Source organism: Gorilla gorilla, chromosome 4, assembly GCF_029281585.2.
Source record: "Gorilla gorilla gorilla isolate KB3781 chromosome 4, NHGRI_mGorGor1-v2.1_pri, whole genome shotgun sequence".
Taxonomy (NCBI): domain Eukaryota; kingdom Metazoa; phylum Chordata; class Mammalia; order Primates; family Hominidae; genus Gorilla; species Gorilla gorilla.
The window spans coordinates 158,768,425-158,796,084 of record NC_073228.2 but is presented as its reverse complement, the minus strand read 5'-3'; the positions used below and the strand labels follow the sequence as shown (position 1 = coordinate 158,796,084).

Genomic DNA, 27,660 nt, shown 5'->3' with positions numbered 1-27,660 from the left:
TGGATTCTTCTTTTGCATGCAAAAGTTGGACTAGGGCTGTAGACAAAGAGTACTTCTTAATGAAGACGTGTATGAATGAGAGGGAAGCAGTGTTGAACACTAATTTGAAACTAACAATTTTCTGCTAATAAAAGGTTGAGTGCCACCTACTGCCTCATTTTAGAATGCAATGCTGAGATTGGTTCAATTCCTCTCTCAGTAATTGAATTTACCCTGAAAAATAAATCAATCCTAAACAAGATATCCAAACAATATAAAGCACTGTTGGAAGAAGAAATAAAAATAGGCTTTGCTTAACCAAAAGAAAATTTTCAAAGTTAAATGTTTTTGGAGTTTTAGATTCATATATCTAATAAACTCCTGTAGTTTCGAGTTACTGCTAAAACAGTAAAGGAAAATATAATTCTTGACTCACTGGCCTGTGCCAACAGTGAAAGGAAAAACAGTACCACTGAACACCCTAAAATACTGTAATGAAACAACATGCAGCCACTCTAACTTCCCATGGTCCCAAGAGAAAATTAAGTGAAATAAAAGCAATTTTCTTACCTCATAACACTCTGTTCAAGTCCAGTATCAAAACAGCCACCTGCAGGACACTAGTTGGAAAGTTAACATTCCCTTTCAAAGTTACTGCAAAAGCCTTTTGAAATATAGTCTGTTACTATGTTTAAAGCTGATTTCCCCTTCCAAGTCGCAAATGCATACAAATATGCCCAGAGGCTCAAAAGAAATGGGCAAAGCCTTATAAATATTCATTTACAACTAGCAGTTATACACTGTTTCAATAATTCAATGAGAAATCATAAAAAGCATTTGCCTTCAATTTTTGTTTATTTTTAGAAAATAAATGGCAAAATATATACACTGTGGAGTCTGAATCTCCTCATCATAGAGTGTGAACGATGGTCCGGCTGCGAAGCTGCTGAATATACTCTTTGGCATGGGCAACTGCCGTCTTTGGTGGCTCAGGTGGAGGTGGGGGCCCTTCCACCAACTTCACAAAATAATGGCAATAAACCTTCTCCATGATCCCAAAGCGACCTCTGCCATGGTAGCGGATGCGTTTCAGGCACTGGCCTCGTCCTGAGGTGGACTCAGCTAAACGGGAAGAAAAAGAGAATTACAGGAAATGAGTGTTATCCACAAGCCTGATCAGCTGAGCAATTTCTGTCCTTTCCTTGACTGGATTCTGAGATTACATGGGCTCACTGGTTGGCTAGAGCAGGCTTGTCTCAAAACAACTATCTCCTGAATGTTAACTAAGGACCAGGCACTATTCTAGTGTTGGAGAAGTAAGAGTGCACAAGACTGGCAAGGCCCCTGCCTCCAAGCAGTTTACATTCTGGAGAAGAAAGACGTAAAATAAAATGATAATTTCAGCTAGTGACAAGTGCTGTGAATAAATCAGAATGAGATGACAGACAATGATGGGGTGTAGGGGACCTCAGACTGGGAGTGTCAAGAGGCATCCCTGAGAAAGAGACATTTGATCTAAGAGCAGAATGAATCATCTATGTGAATATCTAGGGACAGGGTATTCCAGGCAGAGGAAACAGCAAGTGCAAAGGCCCAATGGTGGGAATGCAATCGGCTTGTTTTAGGAAAAGAAAGAAGACTACCATGCTGAAGCATAGTAAGCAAGGGGAAGAGGAGCACAAACAAGGAAAAGATATTAGAGATAAAGCTAGGGCAAGATTACACAGGGTCCTGTAGGCTCAGGCAAGGAGTTTTTTTATTTTATTCTAATTGTGATGAGAAGCCACTGAAGTCAATGGCTCCCAAATGCTGGTTCTCTGACAAGCTACATCAGACTAACCTAGGGAATGTAATTAAAATGCAGATGCTGAGACCTCACCTCTGTGGATTCTAATTCAGTATATCTGGGGTGGGCCTTGGAAATTAAATCCTGGGCAAACACCCGTACCCCAACTCTCCCCAGAAATTCTGACTGACAGCCAGTTTTAGGAACTCTGGCACAACGGCCCCCTCAGCTCCCCTCCCCCATTCTGTATATCAAAATTTGACCTTGAAAGTTTAAAGAAATCTTTTAAATAGTATGTAAGGGCTGGGCGCAGTGACTCACACCTGTAATCTCAGCACTTTGGGAGGCCAAGGTGGGCGGATCACCACAAGGTCAGGAGTTTAACCTCGGCCAACATAGTGAAACCCTGTCTCCATTAAAAATACAAAAAATTAGCCAGTTGTGGTGGCGGGCACCTGTAATCCTAGCTACTTGGGAGGCTGAGGCAAGAGAATCGCTTGAACCCGAGAGGCAGAGGTTGCAGCGAGCCAAGATCCACCACTGCACACCAGCCCGGGTGACAGTGCAAGACTCCATCTCAAAAAAAAAAAAAATAGTACATAAGAAGAACTGTTCACCTGCTCACCCACAATAAGTCAGAGTAGTAGCCAGCTACCTTCTACTATTTTCTGAATGTATTTAGTCAGCTACTTGTTTAGTTAATAAGCCTTTTAAAAAGGTAAAATCTACAGAATACATATCAAATTATCCATTTCAACACTCATCATTCTATACACTTACTGTGACATACTTTATAAATATAGGGACTAAACCAAAGTATGCACTTGACAACTCTCTAACTACGATATCCTCTAGTGAAGTGGGTTTCAGCAGAAGCTTCCTAGCTTTGCCAAAGAGAAAGCCAAGAATGAAAGTGAAAACTGCCTAGGGTCTAAGTGAGAGAGGGAAAGACCTACTGCCCTTTTATTACCTTCATTTAGTGGGCACTGAAAAAATAAGTTTACAAATTTCCAGAGAAAGCAGCATTACACAAATCACTTTATAAGGAAACCCCATCACGGCGCATCCCCTGGATCAACCTGTCTAGAGGAAAGCTACAAATAAGAACAGTGAGACCAGAAAACTTCTAAAAAGCATTTTACAAATGTGATAGCTGCTTCTATCCAAAATCATTTCTCTATCCAACTTGAGCACCAATTTCCAAATACTCAATGGATCACTAGATGACAATGATCAACCCCATCAGGGTCTACGTCGGCTCCCATTTCCCTTCTATCTCCCCCAAAACACAAACTTACAGAGATCTGCACAAAAGCAGAAGCTCAATGCCTGCTAACTGTCAGTCATGATTTCATCTTAAAGCCATCTGCATATCTTAAAGCCATGATGCCATCATTTCTTTATGTCAAAACAAAAACATTAATTTTTCTGAAACATCCTAAGATTCTTTAATACACCGTAATGGGAATACCCAACACAGCCACCCTGAGGTGTAAATGAAATCAGGACTTAGAACATAGTTGCCAAACTGTTTCCTGGTTCCTCTCCTCCAATCTCTCCTCCACTAAGTCCATATTTAGGGGTTTCAAACTGCTTTTGTATATGGAATCATTTCAAGTAAAATGAAACAATATGTAGAAGCCTGATATATAAAACACTGTAATGCTGATCTGCTCCTATTGAAACGTGGGTCAAGGAAGACCCAAAACTGTGCCATTCATTCACTCAACAAACATTTTTGAGTTCCTCCTGGGTACCAGGCTCTGTCCTGGGCTCCAAGGATATAGTGGTGACCAAGATATCAAGGATCCCATTGCTAAACACCCCACAGAGCACAATTTCAAAACTACCGCTTATTGTTAATTCTTTTAAAACACTATCTTAATAACATAAATCTCTTACCCAAACCTCTTTGATATACTTTGAACCAAATACACAGCCTGCCATGTTCAGTTCTCTGGAATATAGGCCCAATCTACCCTTCCCATTTTATCTACTCGAGGTCAAACTTCTACTTCTTTCACACTGTTCTCCTCATTGTACTACACTATTACTGCTTATTCCAACCTATGTGCCTCTGCATGTATGGCCACCCCACTTTAAAAATCTGCTCTTCTCCTGGAAGAGCATTCCTCCAGACTCCCAAAAGCCTATCTTCACATGCCAATTTTTTCTAGAAAGTCTCCACGACTATTCTAACCCATATTGACCTTTTCTTCTCTACTCCAACAATACCATTTGTCTGTATTACTCTTTTTGGTCCCAAATCATATGCTGTCTTTATAAGCATCTGTGTTTCATCTGTAAAAGTCACCTCCTCAACCAAACTTATACCCTTTTTGTATTGCCCCAAAAGTTCATGATCCATAGAAACAGAAATAATTTTGAAATACATCATCTGCTACTTAATATCATGTTTTCAATACAGAGGTCTCTGGTAAATCTGCTCAAATTCTGAAATAAGTTTCAAAGTTTTTCAAGTACATATAATACTAATGGTATACACGGTATTATTATACTTCAGAAGAACAATGTATGCATTCTTCCAAAGAAATACTACTGTCAAAGAACTACAAGTGTTAAATGTTTTAAAATGACACAAAAGATATAACATCACCTATTTAATGTGGATAGTATGCACACAGAAAGTACTCAAATACTTTTCGAATGAAAGAATACATTAAGATATCTCAAAAATGAAGACAACCTGTGTTTTTCTATAGATAATACCCAATAGGTGTAATGAATTTAAAATATTGCCAATATTTTCAGGGCAGGCACAGTGGCTCACGCCTGTAATCCCAAAATCTTGGGAGGCCGAGGCAGGTGGATCACCTGAGGTCAGGAGTTCGAGACCAGCCTGGCCAACATAGTGAAACCTCGTCTCTACTAAAAATACAAAAATTAGCTGGGTGTGGTGATGCATGCCTGTAGTCCCAGCTACTCGGGAGGCTGAGGCACAAGAATTGCTTCAACCCCGGAGGCAGAGGTTGCAGTGAGCTGAGATCGCACCACTACACTCTAGCCTGGGTGCAGAGTGAGACTCCGTCTCAAAATAAATAAATAAGTAAGTAAATATATATACACACAGCGAATATTTCCTATTAGTAGTATTTAGGTAAATACAAATCTTGAAATTGTAACATTAGAAGCCCTCCCCTCCCACCTTCATCACTCTCAGCCAATAAGATTGATGTACAAAGTCAGTTGATCACTTTCCCTAAAGTGATTCACTTTAGATGCCATGAATCACTAAGCAGAGACATTTTATTAGTCCATGTCCACTTGTTAAGGCCTATTCACAGTATCATTAGTCATCATTATAAGTTTGAAAGGGAAATGAACTTTCTAAATCTGTGGTCATGCAACACCAGGTATTAGCCTTATACCAATGACAGGCATTTGAAAGAATTACCATATAATGAGAACATATGCTATCAAAAAAGCACTTCCTTTAAAATGCCTATACTTATTTCAGGGTACTGAAAGAACCACTGCTGAACCAAAATAGTAGCCAATAAGTAACTAGTTTTTCAAAACTCTAACAGAAGTCTATGGAATGAAATGTCTAGGCCTTTTCCAAGAACACAGTAAGATAAATCAGTTTCCCATATTTTATGGTTAAGAATCAATAGTTTATTAAACTACTGAATATTATTAACTTGTTTATTAAATAAACAGCTTCCTAGGCCTCTCCACTGGGGTTTCAAGTCCAGTGGGTCTGTGCCGAGGCCTGGGAATCTATATTTTAAATAACAACCTCAAGATGATTCTTAAGAAGAAGCTTGGCAAATACAGGGATAAAATGTCTGACACATCATACTCTTCCTGAGGGAACTCATCTCTTTTGATTATGGAATTAGGCATCAAAATACTTAGTGAATGAAAAATTTTAAAAATCATAATATAAATCCAAATTTATTAGCCTTACTTAAGTCATCAACACAGAAGTAGATGAAAAGACAGTACAGGTAAGGCAGAGATTTTTCAGCAGAAATGTGCAAAAGAACTCTGGATTAAAGGGTCAGACAATGTGGCTTATGCCCGTAATCCTAACACTTTGGGAGGCTGAGGCAGTAGGACTGCTTGAAGCCAGGAGTTCAAGACCAGCATAGGCATCTAAGCGAGACCTCTGTCTCTACAAAAAATTTTAAAATTAGCTAGGTGTGCTGGCACGTGCCTCTAGTCCCAGCTACTCAGGAGGCTGGGGCAGGAAGATGACTTGAGACCAGGAGTTCAAAGCTGCAGTGAGCTGTGATCACACCACTGCACTTCAGCCTGAGTGACAGAGCAAGTCCTCATCTCCAAAAATAAAAAAAGATAAAATAAAGGGTCTTTTATGTAGGATTGGTTAAGCACGTTTTTGCTTAATGGCAACAGTGGACCCTGCTCCTTCATTTGGAGCAACAGGATTAAGCTCTTTATCCTATCTCTCTTTACTACAATTATTGAAAAGGATTTAAAGACAGTTATTGAAAAAGGCTTAAAGACAAATCATATTTCATTTGTATCTGAAGTCCATTAGAACGTCTATCAGCTACGAATCTCACATCCCTGTGAAACTGCATAAATTAATTAAATTTGATTTGATATTCAGAGCCACAGAGCAGGAAGAATCACCATGAGGTTTTAAGCAAATGGTCTTGCTCCTCATCCCTTCCAATGATTCCAAGCCCTCTCCAACATTATTTATTCATAATGCTCCCAGAAGAAAATGCTTATGATTAACTACCATGGCCCTGCATCTTGAGTTGCCATTTTGATTTCCCTTTGCATCTTTGCATGTATCAGAATAAAATTATACAAGATTCAGCTTTAAAATAAAGCATTTCAACTGAAAATCAACTAATTTGAATTTCAGGAGGTGTGGTGGCCAACATCAATGCCAGGTGAGTTGAACTGAGATTTTAACCTAACCAGCACAGAGGCTATGTGAAAAAGTAGAATTTAGATAATTTTTTTTTACTCTAAATTGTTGAAAAATTATAAAATACAACTAATTCCCCCTGTATTGATTCAGCCCTTTCTCCTCCATCTGGAGAGTAGCTGTTCCCCATATCTTGAATTTAAAATAGCTTTAAGTAAAATAATCTTTATATGTTGGTATGGCAGATTGAGAAAACTTTGCTTCAACATCAACATCTTTGTTTGAATATAAAACTGCTGAGGTTAGGAGTAATTGCTGTAGTGAAAAAATAATAATAACTCCAACCACTGCTCCACTTTCCCATGGTGTTGGGAGGAGGCAAGAGAGCTTTGTAATAAACATTAATCTCCTTTTCGGAAAAGAACTGTGTGACGGTCTGCGGCAAAAAGATTCCTTACATTTGTACAGCACATCATGCTTCCCAAAGCATTTTAACTTATATTAATTTAATTTGATGTGGAACAAGCATGTAAAAGCAGAGCTAATGCTTCAGGATGTAGTAACAAAGTGGAACAAACACATCTGGGTCATCTGAGCCTTCCAAGGCCCCTTGGCTTTTACAATTCAGCAGACCTTCCATTTTGATAATTGTAAGGTTAAATTACAGGGCACCTTTATGGATTAGGCACCTGGCTTGGCACATTATAAATAAAAATTTTTTAAATGCACCTGTGATTATTTACCTCCTTCTGGTTGACAAACAACTTTAAAAATGTGTTAATACTATCTGTTATAATATTACAATTAAAGTACCACTCTATGTACCCCAGTCTTGGTATCTATTATTTAATAATTATTAGCAATTGGCTTTATGATCTCAGTCTCACTACAGAACAGGTAAAACAGTACAGTTGTCATTTACACTAAATTAAAATTGGCATGCATACAGCTGAAGAATAAGCCATTACTTGCAATTTTCACTGACAAACCAAGTCCTGAGGAGTTAGATATTAAAGACTGTTGTTAGATAAAAAACATGGCATTACTACTGAAGACATTTTCTAACGCTAAGAATATTAAAAATCTTACCTATATATAAATTGGACCTGAATTCCACGTTATGGTCTCTCACTGCCATATCTTGTGCTTCTAAGAGAACCTTAAATAAGAAAAAGAAAAGCATTTATACGGCTAACCCTGAAGTAAAATGGAATTAAGTTTCTCATCTCTCATTATCTCTGTACTATGACTGCTAATCACATGCTTCCATAGTCAATTTTAAAAAGAGAATATCAAATGATAAGAATACAAAGGAGAAGGGAGCTTTCCCGCCTTAGACCAAGAAGTGTAAATGCATAGAACACAGCCCATCCTACTTAGTTTTAAATGACATGTGTAAGCTATAAAGGAGATAGCGGTGCTTGTAAGCAGTACCCTTGGGAAGGAACATTATGTCTTTGAGTCAGAAACTTGTCAAAAAGTTCCCAAGGCCAGATGCAGTGGCTCACATGTCCATGGTCCCAGTACTTCAGGAGGCCAAGATGGGATGGGCAGATCACATGAGGCCAGGAGTTTGAGACCAGCCTGGTCAACATGTCAAAACCCCGCCTCTACTAAAAACACAAAAATCAGCCAGGTGTGGTAACACATACCTCTAATCCTAGCTATGTGGAAGGCTGAGGCTGGAGGATCACTTGAACCCAGGAGGTGGAGGCTGCAGTGAGCCAAGATTGTACCACTGCACTCCAGCATGGGCAACAGAGACCCTATCTTAAAAAACAAACACAAAGTTCATGAAACTCAATAGCTTAATCTTACTGAAAAGTCTTAGCTGGGATGGTGGCTCATGCTTATAATCCCAGCACTTTGGGAGGCTGAGGCAGGAGGATCCCTTGAGGCCAGGAGTTCGAGACCAGCCCATCTCTACAAAAGTAAAAAATTTGCTGGACGTGGTGGCACACACCTGCAGTTCCAGCTATTTGGGAAGCTGAAGGACGAAAATCCCTTGAGCTCAGGAAGTTAAAGCTGCAGTGAGCTGTGATCATGCCACTATACTCCAGCCCTGGGCAATGGAGTGACACCCTGCCTCTAAAAAAACAAAAATCTAATTAAAAACTAGAATAAAATAAAAATTCTTAAACTTTGGATGCAAATAACCATTAACATCAGACAAGTAGAGAAAATCACACTTGATATAATAATTTCCTTGAAGAGGTTAATTATCAAATTTACTCTCCATAGATATTTTGAATTAACTTCCTCCAGAACACATTTTTGTAAAAATATGACAATTGGGCCAGGCATAGTGGCTCTCGCCTGTAATCCCAGCACTTTGGGAGGCCGAGGTGGGCAGATCATGAGGTCAAGAGATTGAGACCATCCTGGCCAACATGGTGAAATCCCATCTCTACTAAAAATACAAAAATATTAGCTGGACGTGGTGGCACACATCTGTAGTCCCAGCTACTCAGTAGGCTGAGGTAGTAGAATCGCTTGAACCCAGGAGGTGGAGGTTACAGTGAGCGGAGATGGCGCCACTGTACTCCAGCCTGGGCGACAGGGCGAGGCTCCGACTCAAAAAAAAAAAAAAAAAAAAAGACAATTGTCAGAAATAACAGAAACCAAATCTTTCACGCCTTAAAAGATAAAGAATGTAGTACAAGGCTGGGTACACAACAAACACTTGTAAATGCATTCTGAATTGAATATAGCAAAATCAAAGCATTACAAAGGAACCCTTTAGAAGTCTGAATCTATCAATCTCAACTATTTACCTATTACTACTAAACTGAAAGGTATGAACTGACTTTTGGTGAGAATTAACTGAATATATAGAAAACAATGCTGATAGCCCCAGATGGTAACGGACAATAATCAATACAACCTTTTGAAAAAAGAATATTAAAAAAGAAAAATAGGCCAGGCGCGGTGGCTCATGCCTGTAATCCCAGCACTTTGGGAGGCTGAGGTGGGCGGATCGCCTGAGGTCAGGAGTTCAAGACCAGCCTGGCCAATATGGTGAAATCCCATCTCTACTAAAAATACAAAAATATTAGCCGCGTATGGTGGCACGCATCTGTAGTCCCAGCTACTCGGGAGGCTGAGGCAGAAGAATCGCTTGAACCCAGGAGGCGGAGACTGCAGTGAGCCAAGATGGCGCCACTGCACTCCAGCCTGTGCAACAGAGCTAGACTCCGTCTCAAAAAAAAAAAAAAAAAAGAAAAATATATGTAATAAAAAAAGAATATTCATGTTCCTAGAAAGAGTCACCACAATTACCGTCAGCACATTTGTATCTAGTGAATTAGCTACATTTAGAGTTGGAAGGATCTTTAGGGGTCATCTAATCCAATTCCACATAGTTTAGGTGAGAAAAGTAGAAACTGACTGGTTAAGTGTCTTGCCCACGGTCACAAGAAAAAGATCAGAGAAAGGACTAGAGTCCAAGTCTCTTGAGTTCCAGTCCAGGGCTCTTTCCATTTAGTTACAAAATTACTTAGTTATAAAAACTCTCCTTTATAGGAAAAAAAAAAATCTTCAAAAAAATATACCTTGAAGTTCAGCCTTGCTCCAAGAAATAAATAACATATATACACAAACACACATACACACACACAAATACACACATATACGTACCAAGCCCCAAATCATTAAAAATAAGATTCATCACATCATAAGCAGTAAAAAACAGATAAATATTTGGTGGAAATAAAAGCACCTCAGGAAATAAACCCTAAAGCACACAACATTCCTAAAGTATACACATATTTAATAAACTGAGCACCCTAAATCTGTATTATATAAAGTATGCATTTACAACAGAAAATTTAGGGAATTCATGATTTAGGCTAAGCTTACTAATAATTGCAAGACAGCTGCATTCCCCAGTTCCCCATTCCCTACCACACCCAAACTTGTAAGTTTACCTCTTTAATTATTTTGGCCCCTTTTTTGTCATTGAATTCCAACTGAGCCAAAGCCTGGTCAATAGACATTCCTCGTATCTAGAATTAAAGGGTGAGAGACAAAAGAAAATAAATTAGTTTACAAAGTCAATGTTTCCTTTTCAATGAAAGTCTTACATAATTTGAGTAACTTCTAAAAACAGTGAATTGAACCCAAATAAAAGAGAAGAAAACAAGTTTGAGAGGAGATACTATTCTCTTTCAGTCAAAATGAAACAAACATTTTAACCATAAAACTGAGATTGTAATAGTTTCAATAACATTAAAAGACAGCAAACATGACAGAGAGACCACAGGTTGGTAACAACTACACTAGGCATTCAAGGCATCTCCTTCTCCTATAGGATAAACGTATTACATGTATATTTGCTGCTTCAGTCTCCCCTCATCTATAAATTTCATTTCCTAGGGAAAAAAACTTAAAAGCAACAGTTTTAAAACAGGTTGAATCAAGTTTACAGATAAATAGGTGGGTTTCCTGGATTCTCTGGTTATAGCCAAACTCCTGATGCCTTTTAGTATCTATCTATCCAATGTGATTTAGTTTCTCAGAAAAAGGTGAAAATTAAGGAAAATCATACATCTCTGAACAATCATTTTTTTGACTACCTACCAATTATATCATATTCCTCACAAATCTTTTTTATTTTCAAATCCTGGGGTGAGGGGTGGGGAGGGGAACTCATAGCTTCTTTCCTAAATTATTAATTATATGGTAATAGTCATTGCAGCTTACCAATTTTGCCAAATACCACATCTTGTCTTTGCTATATTTTATTTGTCTTCGACAGTGGTAGATTTCCTTACAAATTGGAAAACAAAGGACAGAAAGAAAATGTTAGCAGGTTTACCACAAAATGACAATAACATATACTGTTATTTAAGTTTTTACTTTCTAGGCCTAAAGAAAATGCTGCCATAAGAAATAGAAACATTACTAAGAATTTAAAGATTATTTTCCCCTACACAAAGCTGTATTTTTCCAAAGTCTCACTATGTTAAAAGATTACTACGGGAGAAATAGAAACTATACAATGGCTGGTTTGTGTCAACACTTGCAACATTTCTATCCAAAGAAATCCTAAAAGATTTAAATGAAAGTATCTTTAAAACATTTAGCTGATTAAAAGAACAAAAGAAAAAGTACAAGAAGAAAACGTTCATTATTAATGAGGAGAAAAATGGCAAAATGGACAAAACAAGTGTTTTCATGTGAAAAGCCAATATTCTAGGTGTTTGGTGAACAGCATAGGTTCTAGAATCAGACTGCCTGCCTGGATTTGAATCCTAACTCTGCCATTTACTAGCTACATAATCTTGAGCAAGCTACTTAACCTCTCTCTAATTTTCCTCTTCTGTAAAATAAATAAAACGATAATTAGAGGGAAATAAACTATTTCAAGAAACCATTTTATAGTGCTTGGCACATGGTAACTTCTCAGTAAATGTTAGCTTTTATTATCTTCTATTTAAAGTTGTAGGTATGTCCTGTTCAATTACAATGTATAGTTCAAAAAGCACTTTTCATTCATTATTTCATTTAGTCTAACTCTATGAGTTGAGAGAGGAAACATTTTACATATAAACGGAAAATCAGAGAAATCAAGTGACTTGTCTAAGACCAGAGGTTTGCAAGAGACAAAGTTGGAATTCAAAGAACAGAGAAGTATGATACACCTGACACAATGTCTAGCACATCTACTTTCAAAAGTCCCTCTATTGACTCTAAAACCCACTTTCTTTCCACTACTATACCAAACTGCCACTTAAAAAAAAATTGGAAAACATGTGTTATGGAAAACTATAGCAAGGAGGTCTCAAAACTTTCTAACATTCTGACTCCTGCTGGAAATTTTCAAATGCCTTAGAAAGAGCAGTTTTCTCAAGTGGCCATCTTTTAATATGTGGCAGATTTCAGTTGCAATAGAAGCAGACAGCCTGAAACTACAGCAATAGCCTAATTACATTTTCAGCAATAAAGTTTCTTGGGGAGACAGGGAGAGGAAAGAACTATCATGACTGATAATAATAATCTGCAAAAATTAATCCACTCAATGAAATCTTTCATATAGAAGAGACCCTTGGCCGGGAGCAGTGGCTCAGCCTGTAATCCCAGCACTTTGGGAGGCCAAGGCGGCTGGATCACAAGGTCAGGAGATCGAGACCATCCTGTGAATGGTGAAACCCCGTCTCTACTAAAAATACAAAAAAAAAAAAATTAGCCGGGCATGGTGGCCGGCGCCTGTGGTCCCAGCTACCCGGGAGGCTGAAGCGGGAGAATGCCGTGAACCCGGGAGGCGGAGCTTGTAGTGAGCTGAGATTGCGCCACTGCACTCCAGCCTGGGCGACAGAGCGAGACTCCGTCTCAAAAAAATAAAAATAAAAATAAAAAAGAAGAGACCCTTTAATTTGTGCATTCTTGTGGTGGGATAATTTTAAACCTTAATTTTGTATGATTACCCTCAAATTTTACACATATAAACAATTGTAATCCTGACCAGAGGATGGCAAAAAGGAAGAAGTGTTTACAAGAAAGGCAAAAGTTAATCATCCTCTTCCAAAACTGAAAAAAAACCTCAGCATTTACTTTGGGCAGGTGAAATGTCTAAGGGCACTTTCTAAAGATAAACGAGACAAAGTCTCAGTACGTAAGTATCAAGCAAATAAAGTAACAAAGGTGGAGGTCAGAAGACCTAGTTATATATCTCTGCCATTAACTGGCCTATACAGCAAATTAGATAAAGTGAGGATAGGATACGTAAAATAGTTATTCAAATGAAATAAATGTATGTCTAAATTATAAAATGTCTAAATCAATAACTTTTAAATAAATCAATTTATTTTTAAATGCATATAATAATTCAAATGAGGAAAAAGTGTTACCTAATAAAAGTTCTGGCCAGGCGCTGTGGCTCATGCCTGTAATCCCAGCACTTTGGGAGGCCAAGGCAGGAAGATCGCTTGAGCCCCGGAATTTGAGACCAGCCTGGGCAACATGACAAAAACTCATCTCTACTAAAAATACAAAAATTAGCTGGGAGTGGTGGCACATACCTGTGGTCCCAGCTACTCAGGAGGCTGAGGTGGGAAGATCTCTTAAGCCCAGGTCAAGGCTATAGTGAGCCATGACTGCACAACTGCGCTCTAGCCTGGGCAAGAGAGTGAGACCCTGTCTCAAAAAAAAAAAAAAAAAGTTTTAGGACAGGTGCGGTGGCTCACATCTGTAATCCCAACACTTTGGGAGGCCAAGGTGGGTGGATCACTTGATGCCAGGAGTTGGAGACCAGCCCGGACCACATAGAAAAACCCCATCTCTACTAAAAATACAAAATTAGCCGGGCGTGGTGGCACACACCTGTAATCCCAGCTACTTGGGAGGCTGAGGCACAAGAATAGCTTGAGTCCAGGAGGTGGAGGCTGCAGTGAGCCGAGATCATGCTACTGCACTCCAGCCTGGGCAACAGAGCTAGACCCTGTCTCGAAAAAAAAAAAAAAAAAAAAAAAACAGTTCTTATTAGAGCTTTATGAGATTCAGATTCACATTAATGTATTATTATCAGTATGCTGACTAATCCATAAATTAAAAATATGTCTCATATAGAAACGGTTGTTGGGGGAGTGAAGAAAAAGAGGAAAAATAAGAAATGGTAGCTCAAAGAGTTTTGACACAGTCTCATTACACTTTTCATTTATTTAACATAGCTTTTTTCAAAGATACTGCAAAAGGAAACTGAAGCCCAAATTAACAAGGTGTGACTATCATAAAGAAAGCCATTTAATTTCTCTCTGGCTCATTTTCTTTTTTTTTTTTTTTTCCTGAGACGGAGTCTCGCTCTGTCACCCAGGCTGAAGTAGTGCAGTGGTGCAATCTCAGCTCACTGCAACCTCCGCCTCCCAGGTTCAAGTGATTCTCCTGCCTCAGCCTCCCAGTAGCTGGGACTACAGGTGTGCACCACCACACCCGGCTAATTTTTGTATTTTTAGTAGAAATGTGATTTCACCATATTGGCCAGCTGGGCTTGAACTCCTGACCTTGTGATCTGCCCACCTCAGCCTCCCAAAGTGCTGGGATTACAGGCATGAACCACCACACCCAGCCTTCATTTTCTTCATATGAAGCCCCATATAAGATAAAATCTACATAAGAATCTATATTATTTGGAAATTGGTGCTAGCTAAACTACGAAGTTAGTCTTAAAAATATGAGGAGTAGCCTAGAACAACTCTACATTGGTAACATTCATTTTTATTTACTGCTACGGGGTTTGCTCACTATCCCATCCACTATTATTTATTGACTATATATTCTAATGCAGAAGATCAGAATTAGGTAGAATGGTAGATATTATCTGGCCCTCTTTTCAGCTAGAGATAAAACCAATTTTAATAATGGCTGCAGCTGGCAGATTGGAAATTCTAAGGGACATTGTATATTACAGCGCAGTATTATGAACTATATGGCCAGTGAATAAATTATTTCTGGTAAGTTAGGTATTTATGAAGGGTATCGGTATTCGCAGTCATAACAGGTACAACTGATGTACCAATATTAAATTACTAAATACTATTTAAAGTCAGAAAATGTTCATATTTCCCAGATGTCACAATTTGTCCCCCAAAGGATTACTGAAACAAAATCTGTGCAAAATAGAGAAATTAAGGTTTTCCAAAGTACCTATATCAAATCAAATTAAATGTCTTCCCACAGGTACTTGTATAAGAAGGATAAATGATACAAAAAAGTTAATCAAAATAGTTTCATTAAATATAACACACAACAAATTACTGGATTGATAGTGTTCATCATTTGCTAGAGTTAAGCAGATGACATACTACTAACTATTTGAATTTTGCCACTTGGGATATATCCTAAAGTACATTTTTTTAGTATCTAAAGATACTAAACAAAACACACAACAAAATTGTGCTGTTATAGATTCTGGACTTGACAAATACTGTTATAATTTATTTCCAATTAATACCTGATTTCAGGCCGGGCGCGGTGGCTCACGCCTGTAATCCCAGCACTTTGGGAGGCCGAGGCAGGCAGATCATGAGGTCAGGAGATCGAGACCATCCTGGCTAACACGATGAAACCCCATCTCTACTAAAAATACAAAAAATTAGCTGGGATGGTGGCAGGCGCCTGTAGTCCCAGCTACTTGGGAGGCTGAGACAGGAGAATGGCGTGAACCCGGGAGGCAGAGTTTGCAGTAAGCCAAGATCGCACCACTGCACTCCAGCCTGGGCGACAGAGGGAGACTCCATCTCAAAAAAAAAAAAAAAAATACGTGATTTCAAAGAGCTCAGGTAAGAAGCAAAAAAAGTTCATTAGTTACAGAAAAATTTTTATTTATGATATTTGTGCAATTGTGTAACATTTCATTTAGTCAATTTTGGTTAATTACAAAATGGAGACCAGCCTGGCCAACATGGTGAAACCCCATCTCTACTAAAAATACAAAAATTAGCTGGGCATCATGGCGGGCACCTGTAATCCCAGCTACTCTGGAGGCTGAGGCAGAAGAATCCCTTGAACCCAGGAGGCGAAGGTTGCAGTGAGTCAAGATCGTGCCATTGCACTCCAGCTGGGTGACAGAGCAAGACTCTGTCTCAAAAATAATAATAATAATAAAATAAAATAAACAAAATGGAGTCAATACTTAATAGCCTAGACTGACAAATCTTTCAAGTTGTGATGTCATGACAAAATATGAAAGTTGAAAAGTTATTTGTTTATTCTGTGCAGATAACGATAAGATAAATCTCCAGTAGGAACCCAATGATTAAGTTCAAACTTTAGGTTCAAATTGCAAAACAAACAAACAAAAAACAGTGTGTCTATATTCAAATATATAACACTGGAAAATCATATACATAATTTAAACACTGGCCAATTGTTTAAGTCATTCTTGCCAACTCCACATGCTCCATCATGAAGAGCTCATCAGCAAGCCTCTCAGAGTTAAAAATCAGTATGTTTAAACTATTAGCTTAGTTTTAGAGTTAAGGTCCCTATCCAGGAGGTTAAGTAAAGACAAACAAATAAGTAAAGAATAACAATCTTTTTCAACTATTGAAGAGATAAATCTAGTACATCTTCTCTGTCAATTAGAGCGAATGGTTGTATAATTTTTTTAACACAGAATAATAAATCATTACTAATCACTTAAGAGTAAGAGCACTACCAGAATTAAGAGATTAGTTCTACCCACGAACTTACTGCTGGTCTCCGAGGTTCTCCAGGCAGTTGTGGAGGATAAACAATTTTATTCTTCTTCTCCCATTTTCGAGAAACGTCAAGAGAAGCACTTGTGTGGATATATGATTGAGGTAAAACACTGTGAAATGAAAGAAGCCTATAAAACAACAGACACTTAGGGGACCTTTTTGTAGAGTTTACATATCTTTTGAACCACTTCAGCTCCATTTTGATGAAAACAATTTAAGGATCACAGCTGGAAATATTCTAGAGGTATTCATTAATAGAGACTACTTTTAAACACAACAAAGAGACAGTTTATTAGAAGCTAACAGGAGAGAAAGTAAACACACATAAGTCAAACCGTTAATAGATATTAACCCAAGATTTCTTGCCCTGACTGGCCAATAACACTGTCTTCTATAAGTCACTCACTCCTAAGAAAGATTTAGAGAAGACATAATGAGCTCTCTGATCTGACCTGTAAGACTGCCCAACTTTGTTGAGTAACTAAGACAAAAACACAAAACAATTAGAAGATAATATAAAACCACATAACTAAAATATGGGAAACAGCAGAGGATTTCACAGGTGACTTCAGGTGAATCTTGAACATCCTAATTGATATGACTTGGCTCTGTGTCCCACCCAAATCTCATCTTCAATTGTAATCCATACATGTTGAGGGAGGGACCTGGTGGGAGGTGATTAGATCGCTGGGCAGTTTCCCCCATGCTGTTCTCGTGATAGTGAGGGACTTCACATGAGATCTGATGGTTTAAAAGTGGCAGTTTCCCTGCACTGTCTCTCTCTCCTGCTGCCTTGTGAAAAAGTTGCCTGCTTCCCCTTCACCTTCCCCTACGATTCTAAGTCTCCTGAGGCATCCCCAGCCATGCAGAACTGTGAGTCAATCAAACCTCGTTGGTTTATGAGTTACCCAGTCTCAGGTAGTATCTTTATAGCAGTGTGAAATGGACTAATACACTAATTATCAGAGGAATGGGGCAACGACATATATCATCTATGCAGAGGTACAGAGTTGAGAAATAAGGGGAGGTCTGACTGAGTCAGAGAATTTGTTAAGTATTGGAAAGGTCATTGAGGCTAGAGTGGTTGTCTTTAAATGCTAAACTAATAGGCTGAGGCTTGATGATGAAGATCCCAAATTCACTATTCCTTGACCTCTTCCCCCACACTTTAACTGCTTTAATAATATACAACTAGTCATTCTCCCTCTCCCATTTTCCCCAGCATCCGCTACTCCCCTATATCACTAAATAAAATCACTCTTGAATGGTGTTCTAGAGTTTATCTTCAACTTCCCAATGATTTTCATCCTGCCAGAGCTAGTCACCAAATCTTACAGATAAAATAAAGATTCCCCTGAAATCGTTCTCAAATGCTTTACCTCTTCCCCATTCTAATTGCCACCATCCTATATAAAAATAGCCTCTAGATTGATTTCTCTTCCATCAACTTGCCCAATTCCAATCCATCTTTCTCTGCTTGAGTACCAAATGAGCTACCCTTCTATAATTCAGAGCTACTCAAGTCATCCTCCAGCTTAAAAACGTCTGTTGAAATAAGCAAATGAATAGTTATGTAATATTCTAATGCCATTCTTTTTTTCAGTGTCACTGACTACTGGGATTCTTGGTATGGAAATAAGCAGAAAAGGTTCAGCCAAAATCCAATAAGTACTAGATCTCTCCACTGAAGAGGTGTAGAAGCAATGAACAATCTAGTAGCAATTAGTGCCCCTACTTCCCAGATTACGGTCTTGAAATACCATTTCCTATTGAAGAGAACCAAAACTTCTGAGAGAAATGGCTGATTGCAGATCTCAAGCAGATAACATACAAAATGAGCCTAGAACATCTTGTCATATCAGAAAGCAAAGAAGCCATCAAAGATTACCAACGTCATGTCAAAGGCACTCAGGAGCCAACTTGTGGATGCCCAACAAGCCAAAGATGGGACAAGCCAAGCATTAATGAGGACAATAATTGTAGTGGGTTGAAACACATCAAATATGTTTAAAGCCATAAGTTCATAATAAAACCAGGAAAAATACAAATTAGTTACCATTAGAAGATGCTAGTGAGCCAACTTGTTATTTTGAAAACTGGTGAATGAAGAGAAAGAATGAAGAAAAAGACAAGACTTATCCTGTCTTTCCTATACAAACTGTACCATTAAGTTTCCAAGTAGTAGATGAGGAAAAATTTGACTTGTATAAAGTTAGTAATGAAGGAATAGCAAATTATAATAGCATCAGCTTGTAATCCTTAATAAACTAATAGATAAAGGAGGCGTTATGTGCCTCCTTATGGAAGAACACACCACCCACCATCCACAAAGTAGTCTTTCCTGCCCGAAATGAAACTGGGGGCTCAAGCCCCTAGATTCAAAATAGGAAACACAGAGAAAAGACAACATGTTACGTAATATCATGGGGATGCACTCGGTAAAATCCAAGGTATAGAAAACGCTACAAAACAACCAATTGTCTCCAACAAATAAATTACAAGAAAAAAAAAAGAGAGGGTTGAATAAAAAACCTACAGAGTAAGAGATTTAACGGAAATACCAATTAGTTTCAATGTGTGAACTATTATAATTTAAAAAGTATGACAGTTATGAAGCCATTGGAAGTTTAAATATCAAATGGATATTTAATGCTTTTTAATGAGATAATAGTAAAATATTTATGAAAATGATACAGTGGGGGGAGTGTTTCAAAATATGATGAGGGAGAGTACAGGTTATAAATAAGATTGGCCATAAGTAGTAAGTGTTGAAGTTGGGTGACGGATACATGGAGGTTCATCAAACTGTCTACTTTTGTATATGTCTGGGCATATCCAAATAAAAAGTTACCACAGCAAACTTTGGTATTTCTCTACTGCCCACAATACGAAGTCCAGACTCTTTAGTGAGACATAGAAGGCCTTTCATAATCTAGACCTAATCTGCCCTTATAGCCTAGCCACATAGATGTTCATTGTTCCCTGAACAAGCCTTTATTCAAATTGTTTTCTCGTCTTATTATCTCCTGAATGAAATGCTTATCCTGTTTTAAGTTCTAGCTCAAATGTCACCTCAATGTGAAACATCACCTAATCCCTTATCTGATCATGATTCTCGCGTTGTCTTAATACTTTGTTCTTGCCAGCCATACAGCAATGACTTAGACCACTGTACTATCATAAGCGGCTATAATAGAATGAGTTATTGTACTAAGTGTACAGATGTTGAGCATTTAAAGGGCAAGTCCGACTTTCTTTGTATTCTAGCACCAAGAACAATGTCTGGTACGTGGATACTGCGTAAACATTTAACTCAGACTTATATACTCAAAGTGGTTGTATATTGGCATATTCTCATACAAATATGCAACTTGGATGATTTACTTGGCAAACAAAACCTTTGTTTTTAGTCTTCAAGCCATTTAGACCAAAGACTCAAACAAATCTATTCTTCTAGTGTATCATTTTTACCCCAAGTTCATATTACATAACTATTCATTAGTTATGTAATATTCTAATGCTTAAGTAATCTCATATCCTAATATCAAGATTAGTGCCATCAAAATACCTAACAAAATCAATACCTTTGCCATCCACATTTAGGTTCCAATGTCTTAACTGAAAAGCACAAAATTAGGATACATGATGTATGAAGGCCTATTTTGCTAAAATAAGCCGAGTGGTGACAGCTGAGGCTACAGAGTCAAGCAGACCCGGGTCTAAATCCTAACTCTAATTTATTAAGTGAATGGCCTTGGGGAAGTCATATAACTTTCTGGGTCTCAGTTTTCCCATCAGTAAATAGACTAATAATAATCACCTCATAGCCTTCTTAAGAAGCTCAAATGCAAGTAAAATACTTAACCTGACACTTAAAAGGGCTCAATAAATTTTAGATATTATTACTTGTAGAATGAGGAAAATAATACTTACTTAATACTGTTGATGGATTAATAATTAATATAGTGCATCCTACAATGTCTAGCCCATGATAAACACTGATGGCTAGTGCTATTTTTAAATTAGGCCCTTTGGCCAAGTATGGTGGCTCACGCCTGCAATACCAGCACTTTGGGAGGCCACGATAGGAGGACTGTTTGAGGCCAGGAGTTCAAGACCAGCCTGGGCAACATAGCAAGGCCTTGCCTCTGTTTTGTTTATTTTATTTTGAGACAGAGTTTCACTCTTGTCACCCAGGCTGGAGTGCAATGGTGCGATCTCAGCTCACTGCAACCTCCGCCTCCTGGATTCAAACGATTCTCCTGCCTCAGCCTCCCAAGTAGCTGGGATTACAGGGACGCACCACCACACCCCACACCTGGCTAATTTTTGTATTTTTGGTAGAGACGGGGTTTCACCATGTTGGCCAGGCTGGTCTTGAACTCCTGACCTCAGGTGATCCACCCATCTCAACCTCCCAAAGTGCTAGGATTACAGGTGTGAGCCACCACACCCGTGTTTCTTTTTTTAAGGGCATAAAATATAAAACAAAGTTAGGCCCTTTGAACAGTTAATCTCTCCTGTCCCCACCCCCCAAATAAGTCCTGTGAACTGTAAGCTTTAAATACACAATTTCAAAGTTTCTTCTCAAGTTTATAATCATAAACGTTTATGGTTCTATGTAGTTGTAATTAGCGAGTAGGGTACACTATGTTTGTCACCTCTTTGGACCTTGGTTTCTTTGTCTGTGAAAAGAGGAATTAGACTACATCATCTATAAGGCCTCTCCTAACCTTAACTCTATCTCTAATCTCATCACCAACAGCATGACAGAAACATGAACCCCTTTGCTACAAACCAATGTGAAAGATTTCTTGAGTCAGGCCCATACCTGCTGTACCCGCCTAGCGCAGTACCTTGCGCTCTTCAAATCTTCAATACATATTTGGTGAATTAAATATGTTGCTCCATAAATTAAACACACTATGAATTAATAATGTCAAAGCTTTCTGAATTCTTATAATACTTTCAGGACTCAAATAATACACAAACTGAATTATCAAGCAAAGACCAAACTACTATAATCAAATTAAATTAAAGTATTATTCCAAATGGGGTACTTAATTTAGAAGTACAGAATATCAAATCAAGAGTTCCTATGTGCCCTCTCCTGGCCAATTGCTGGAATAACACTCAATTAAAACAAAATGAAGCAACCTTAAAACAGAAAATACAGACAAATTCTAATTCTAATTATCAGTCCTCATCTGAGAGTGACCTAAGTATCTCTGGTCACTCACTCTTCCTTGAGACACTTTCTTTAATCGGGTTCCAGGACACTTGGGGTTTTCTTCTCCCCTCTCTGGCCACTCCTCCACAGTCACCTTTGTTGTTTCCTTGTCTCTCTCCCTGGTCTGTAATATTGGCTGCCTTAGGCAGGAATCAATCCTCGGACTCTTTCTATCTACACTCACTCCCTTGGTGAAGTCAACCAGCTTTGCAGCTTTAAACATTAAGCATGCATTGATGACTCCCAAATGTACATCCATTCCCTGAACTCTATAAACTCATATACCCAATTGCCTACTCATATCTCTACTTGGATGCTTACAACAGCTCAGATTTAACAAACCCAAAACTGAGCTACTAATAGTCTCCCCAAACCTGCTCCTCTGGAAGTCTTCCTAGCTCAGTAAATGGTTAACTCTACCCTTCCAGTTGCTCAGGTCATAAACTTTGGTGTCACCCTTCTTTCTCACACCTCACATCCAATGCATCAACAAGATCTGTCAGGTGTGGTTAACATACTGCCAGAATCCAACCATTCACTTACCTTCACGGCCACCCTAATCCAAGCCACCATGATCTCATACCTGAAATAGCCAACGGTCTCTGCTTCCATCCTTGCTCCCCATCCCCACCCCAGTCTATTCTCAACACAGCAGCCAGAAAGAACCACTCATAAACATAAGTCAGATCATATTACTCCATGCTCAAAACTTTACAACAGTTTCCCATCTTGCTCAGAATAAAAGCCAAAGTATTTACAAAAAATAATAAGGCTCTATATGATTTATGACTCCCCCTTCCTCTCTGAACTCATCTCCTATCACTATCCCTCTCCTTTCTGTCATTGTTCCTGACACCAGATATGGTTCCTTGGAGCTGTTGCACTTACTATTCTATCTGCACAGAATGCTGTTTGTTCAGATGTTAGCACAGCATGCTTCCTCATTTCCTTCAAATCTTTACTCATATATTATCTTTTAGTGAGGCCTTCCCTATCTAAAACTACAAGTTCGTCTCTCAAACACACATACTTCTTATTCCCAATCTCTGCTTTATTTTCTCATAAGCAGATGTCACTATCTAATATACTCTATATTTTACTTATTTTGCTTATTTGCCCCCCTTACTATATTGTACACCCCATAATGGCAAGGGATTATTGTCTGTTCCTGTTCCCTGCAAAACCCTCAGTGCTAGAATAGTTCCCAGCTCAGAGCAGGCACTAAATACATATTTGTAGAATCAATGAAAGAATACAGAGACAGGTAAGGTAAGAGGACTGAGAGTAAATAACTATGCCAAAATTTTACACATGGTTGGAAACTGAGGAAAGCTTAAGAGGATATGCCCCCATCTAAAGGGTGGTACAGACAGGCTTGGTGGCTCACGTCTGTAATCCCAGAGACTCGGGAGCCTGAGGTGGGAAGATCACTTGAGCCCAAGAGTGCGAGACCAGCCTGTACAACATAGTGAGACTCTGTCTCCTAAAAAAAAATATTTTTTTGGCTGGGCATGGTGGCTCACGCCTGTAATCCCAGCACTTTGGGAGGCCAAAGCGGGCGGATCGTTTGAGCCTAGGAGTTTGAGACCAGCTTGGCCAACATGGTGAAACCCCATCTCTACTAAAAATACAAAACTTAGCCAGGTATGGCAGCCTGCACCTGTAGTCCCAGAAAATATTTTGTTTAGATCCTCACTTTGACATTTAACTGTGTAACCTTCAGTAAGTCACAAAACTTCTCAAATGTATGCATCAGTAAAATAGGAGACTTGGAATTCAAAAACTGAAAACTGTCAGTCAGCTAACAAATATAGCCTACAGAGTAATCCCAGCACTTTGGGAGACTGAGGTGGGAGATTACTTAAGCCCAGGAGTTTCAGACCAGCCGGGCAATATAACAGGACTTCGTCTCTACTAAAACTCAAAAAAAAAAGTCAGCTGTAGTAGTGCACGCCTGTGATCCCAGCTGCTTGGGAGGCTGAGGTGGGAAGATGGCTTGAATCGAGGCTGCAGTGAGCTATGATCATGATACCGCACTCCAGCCTGGGTGACACAGCAAAACGCTGTCTTTAAAAAAAAAAAATTTTAAATATCTATATATGTATATATGTGTGTATATATGTGTATATATATGTGTATATATGTGTATATATGTATATATGTGTATATATGTATATATGTGTATATATGTATATATGTGTGTATATATGTATATATGTGCATATATGTGTATATATGTATATATGTGCATGTGTGTGTGTATATATATATATATATATATATATATATATCCTGCAGAAATGTTTTCTTTGGTCAGCAGCAGTTTTCTTAACCTAATTCAATGTTTTTAGATGAGGAATACACTCTACTGACCACCACAGGCCCTCCCACTCTCTCATTTTACATAGACAACTTCCCTTAGTTTATTTATTTCTAGTCTGGGGCCTATATGCAATTAAGTTTCCTGGCGGCTCGTGCCTGTAATCCCTCCAGGCCAAGGCAGGAGGATCACTTGAGCCCAGGAGTTAGAGACCAGCCTGAGCAACACAGCAAGACCCTAAAAATTAGCCAGGTGTGGTGGCATGCACCTGTAGTTCTAGCTACTTAGGAAGCTGAGGTGGGAGCCCGGGAGTTTGAGGCTGCGGTGAGCTATGATCACAGCACTGCACTTCAGCCTGGGCACAGAGCGAGACCGTGTCTCCAAAAAAAAAGGAAAAAAAAGTTTCTAATCACTGAATCAGATTATATGCTAAAATTTTACAAGGTTATCATGAACATTATTTATACCTTTCTACTTAGTTTTCTTATGGTCATTTTCCCCACTAGAAAATCCAAAATAAGGATTCACAAAATTATGTAATAACTTCAGAATTGCAAATAGCCTTAGAGATTATCTAGCAAAATCAAACACTCTTGTATCATGACATAGAGGAAAAGACTAAAGGCAAACTGCTTAAGTTTCTTGCTCAGAGCTTCTTAATACAAGTTGGTGCAAGACAATTCAAATCAACATCAAAATATTTACCTGTGTAAGACCTTATGCTGGAGGTACAACAATAAATAAATGTCCCTACTTCTCCAAGATACACAAGCTAGTAAAGGGCACAGACACATATACATGAAGTCATCGTAGAAGGCACACATGCTAAAAGGAAGGAAAAACTAATTTCTTTCTGCTTTAGAGAGACCAGTGAAAACTTCCTGAAGGGAAAACATCTGAACAGAGGTTTGAATAATGGGTAGGACTGCTGTTATAGACAAGATGTGAGGGCATAGTAGGAAAAGCCAAGAAGCAAGTAAGTGCAAAGTATATTCAGAAAAAGTAAGTAAGTCAGCATGGTTGGGGGAAGAGTGATAGAAGATTATCTAAGAAGAGTACAGACAAATCCTAAGAGCTACTACTTCCTATTTTCTTCTTTAGCCCACCTCTTTATCTCCCTCGGACCCAAAAACTTAGAAAAGGGTTAAATATAATTGGGAACTCAGTAACAATTTATAATAATAAAAACATTAACGGCAACTAGAATTCAGAGTGGGATTATCACATGCCATAAACATACTAAATACTTCATATGCATTATCTTGTTTGAATTTCATTTTTAAAATCTACTAGAGCTACATACATGGCATGTGCCTGTAATCCCAGTACCTCAGGAGGCTGAGGCAAGAGAATTGTTTCAGCCCTTAAGTTTGAGACCAGCATGGGCAACATAGCAAGACTTCATCTAAAAAAATAAATAAATAAAAATTAAAAAATTTTTAAAAACCTAAGAGATAGGTACTAACATAACGCTCATATCATAAAAGTGATAACTGAAGCTTATTAAGAATAAGTAACTTTTCCAAGACCACAGTTAAAAAATGGATTCATATACAACTCATCTGTCTGCAAAGCCTATGAACTAAACCAAAATCAATGCTAACAAGTGGACAGACCAGAAAATTTACAATCAGATTATCAGTTTTCAAATACCGATTTTTTATTTTGGGGAGAAATACAGCGACTACTTACCCTAACCTTTAATGAATGCTTTTGTCCTAAGGCTACAGAATGCTCTGGTATAAAGCTTCAAAATTTCCTACAACTGAGTGGCGTTAGGCAAGTTATTTTACTTTTGGGGACTTCAATTTCCTCGTCTGAAGAACGGGTATAGCAGAACCTACTCGTAGAATGTTATGAGAGTGAGTTAAGGCATATAAACCGCTAAACACAATGTCAGGTACGACGTAAAGCAGAGTTGTCCACAACACGGTCCCTGCCCATGTAAGCAAGTAATCAGAGAGGTAACTTGAAAAGTTGGACGCTTCCATATGGAGATGGAATAGTCCAACCTTGTCCACAAAGATCACAGTAGACGTTCGGAAATCGCATTTACAATCGCCCTTGGGTTATGGGTAATCCTGATCCCTGTACAGTTTATGCAATAAGGTGGAGAAAAAACAGAGTGACAAAGCAGAGACTGGGGCTGTCTCATTCGCCTCAGTAACCCCAGACCCTAAAACACAGTTAGGCACGGAGGCGCTCAGTTACCAACTGGCAGAATACTACAGATGCCTTGGGCCCTTCCGAAACTCCCAAGCGAGAGACTCACCCCAAGGCCAGCTTCCCCCGGCTCCTCAGGTTATGTATCCATAACGCACCTGCAACATCAACACAAGCCGTCAACTCAGATCCCATCTCGACTCCCTTCTGTCGCCTAACCACTAAGAAATCCTTACCCAACTGTCCCAGTACTGCCGCCGCCATCTTTCGCCCTCCCGCTACGGAAGCCTCCGAGTTCAAGCGGCTTCTGGACAGCACGCATGCGCAATACTCTGGATTTCCTGTGGGGCTCTCCCACAAGCAGTACTTACACCCGAGGTGCCGTCACGAAGATCGCGAGCACTGGGCCGGCGCTCGAGGTGTGGTCAGGCGAACCTGGCTTGGGAATGAATTAATTAATAGAGGCCGAAAGCACGTGGGCTTCCGAAAATTCACCTGGATTCAGAAAAACTAAAGCCCCAACTCACAAACTAGAAAGGAGTAGCGAATTCCTGGGCTCAAGCAATCTGCCCTCCTCGGCCTCCCAAAGTGCTAGGATTAGAGGTATGAGCCACGAAACCTAGCCTAAAATCTCTTTTAAAGAGCAAATAGTTCAAATATGATGTATGCTGTCCTAATCCCTACTAATCTGGTTGACCTTCAAGAATGAGTTTATATTCATCTGGCATTTACTGCCTTATGTCAGGCAGGTATTTCACTAAATCTCATTTATTCCTCACAGCAATCCAACAAGGCATGGATTATCATTTTCCTTCTTCAAATGAGGAAACATATTTAGGATAGGTTAAAGTCTCTCAACTAACAACTGGCAAACCAGTGATCAATCTACGACTAGGTGCCTCCAAATTTGTGCCCCTAGACGCCTTCAAATATATGTATTTGACCCCTCTGTATTAGAATAACAGGTAGTTCAGATTGCGGTTTGCTACCTATGCCGGAATGTCAGATACCCAATGCAAACAAGCAACACACGAGTAGTGCAGAATCTGAGCATTTTAGCATTTTTGAGTTGAAAGGAAACTTTCTCCCACACCATTTACCACATACAGCTTCCTTCAC

At 38.9% G+C, this 27,660-nt stretch overlaps 1 protein-coding gene across 2 annotated transcripts; it reads right to left on the bottom strand.

Moving 5' to 3' along the window:
* Nucleotides 1-815: 815 nt before the first annotated feature.
* On the bottom strand, nt 816-26,976 carry MRPL22 (mitochondrial ribosomal protein L22). 2 transcript variants are annotated; one of them, XM_004042882.3, is made up of 7 exons: nt 26,778-26,976; nt 26,651-26,699; nt 16,821-16,938; nt 11,334-11,399; nt 10,559-10,636; nt 7,722-7,791; nt 816-1,101 (listed from the first exon to the last, which is right to left on the bottom strand). In XM_004042882.3, exons 1-7 carry the CDS (start codon nt 26,803-26,805, stop codon nt 890-892), a joined length of 621 nt encoding a protein of 206 aa, XP_004042930.1. In that variant the 5' UTR covers nt 26,806-26,976; the 3' UTR covers nt 816-889. The 2 variants fall into 2 exon arrangements, with proteins under 2 accessions (XP_004042930.1, XP_004042932.1); XM_004042884.4 differs by lacking the exon at nt 16,821-16,938 and having other exon boundaries at nt 26,778-26,800.
* Between the last annotated feature and the right edge of the window lie 684 nt (nt 26,977-27,660).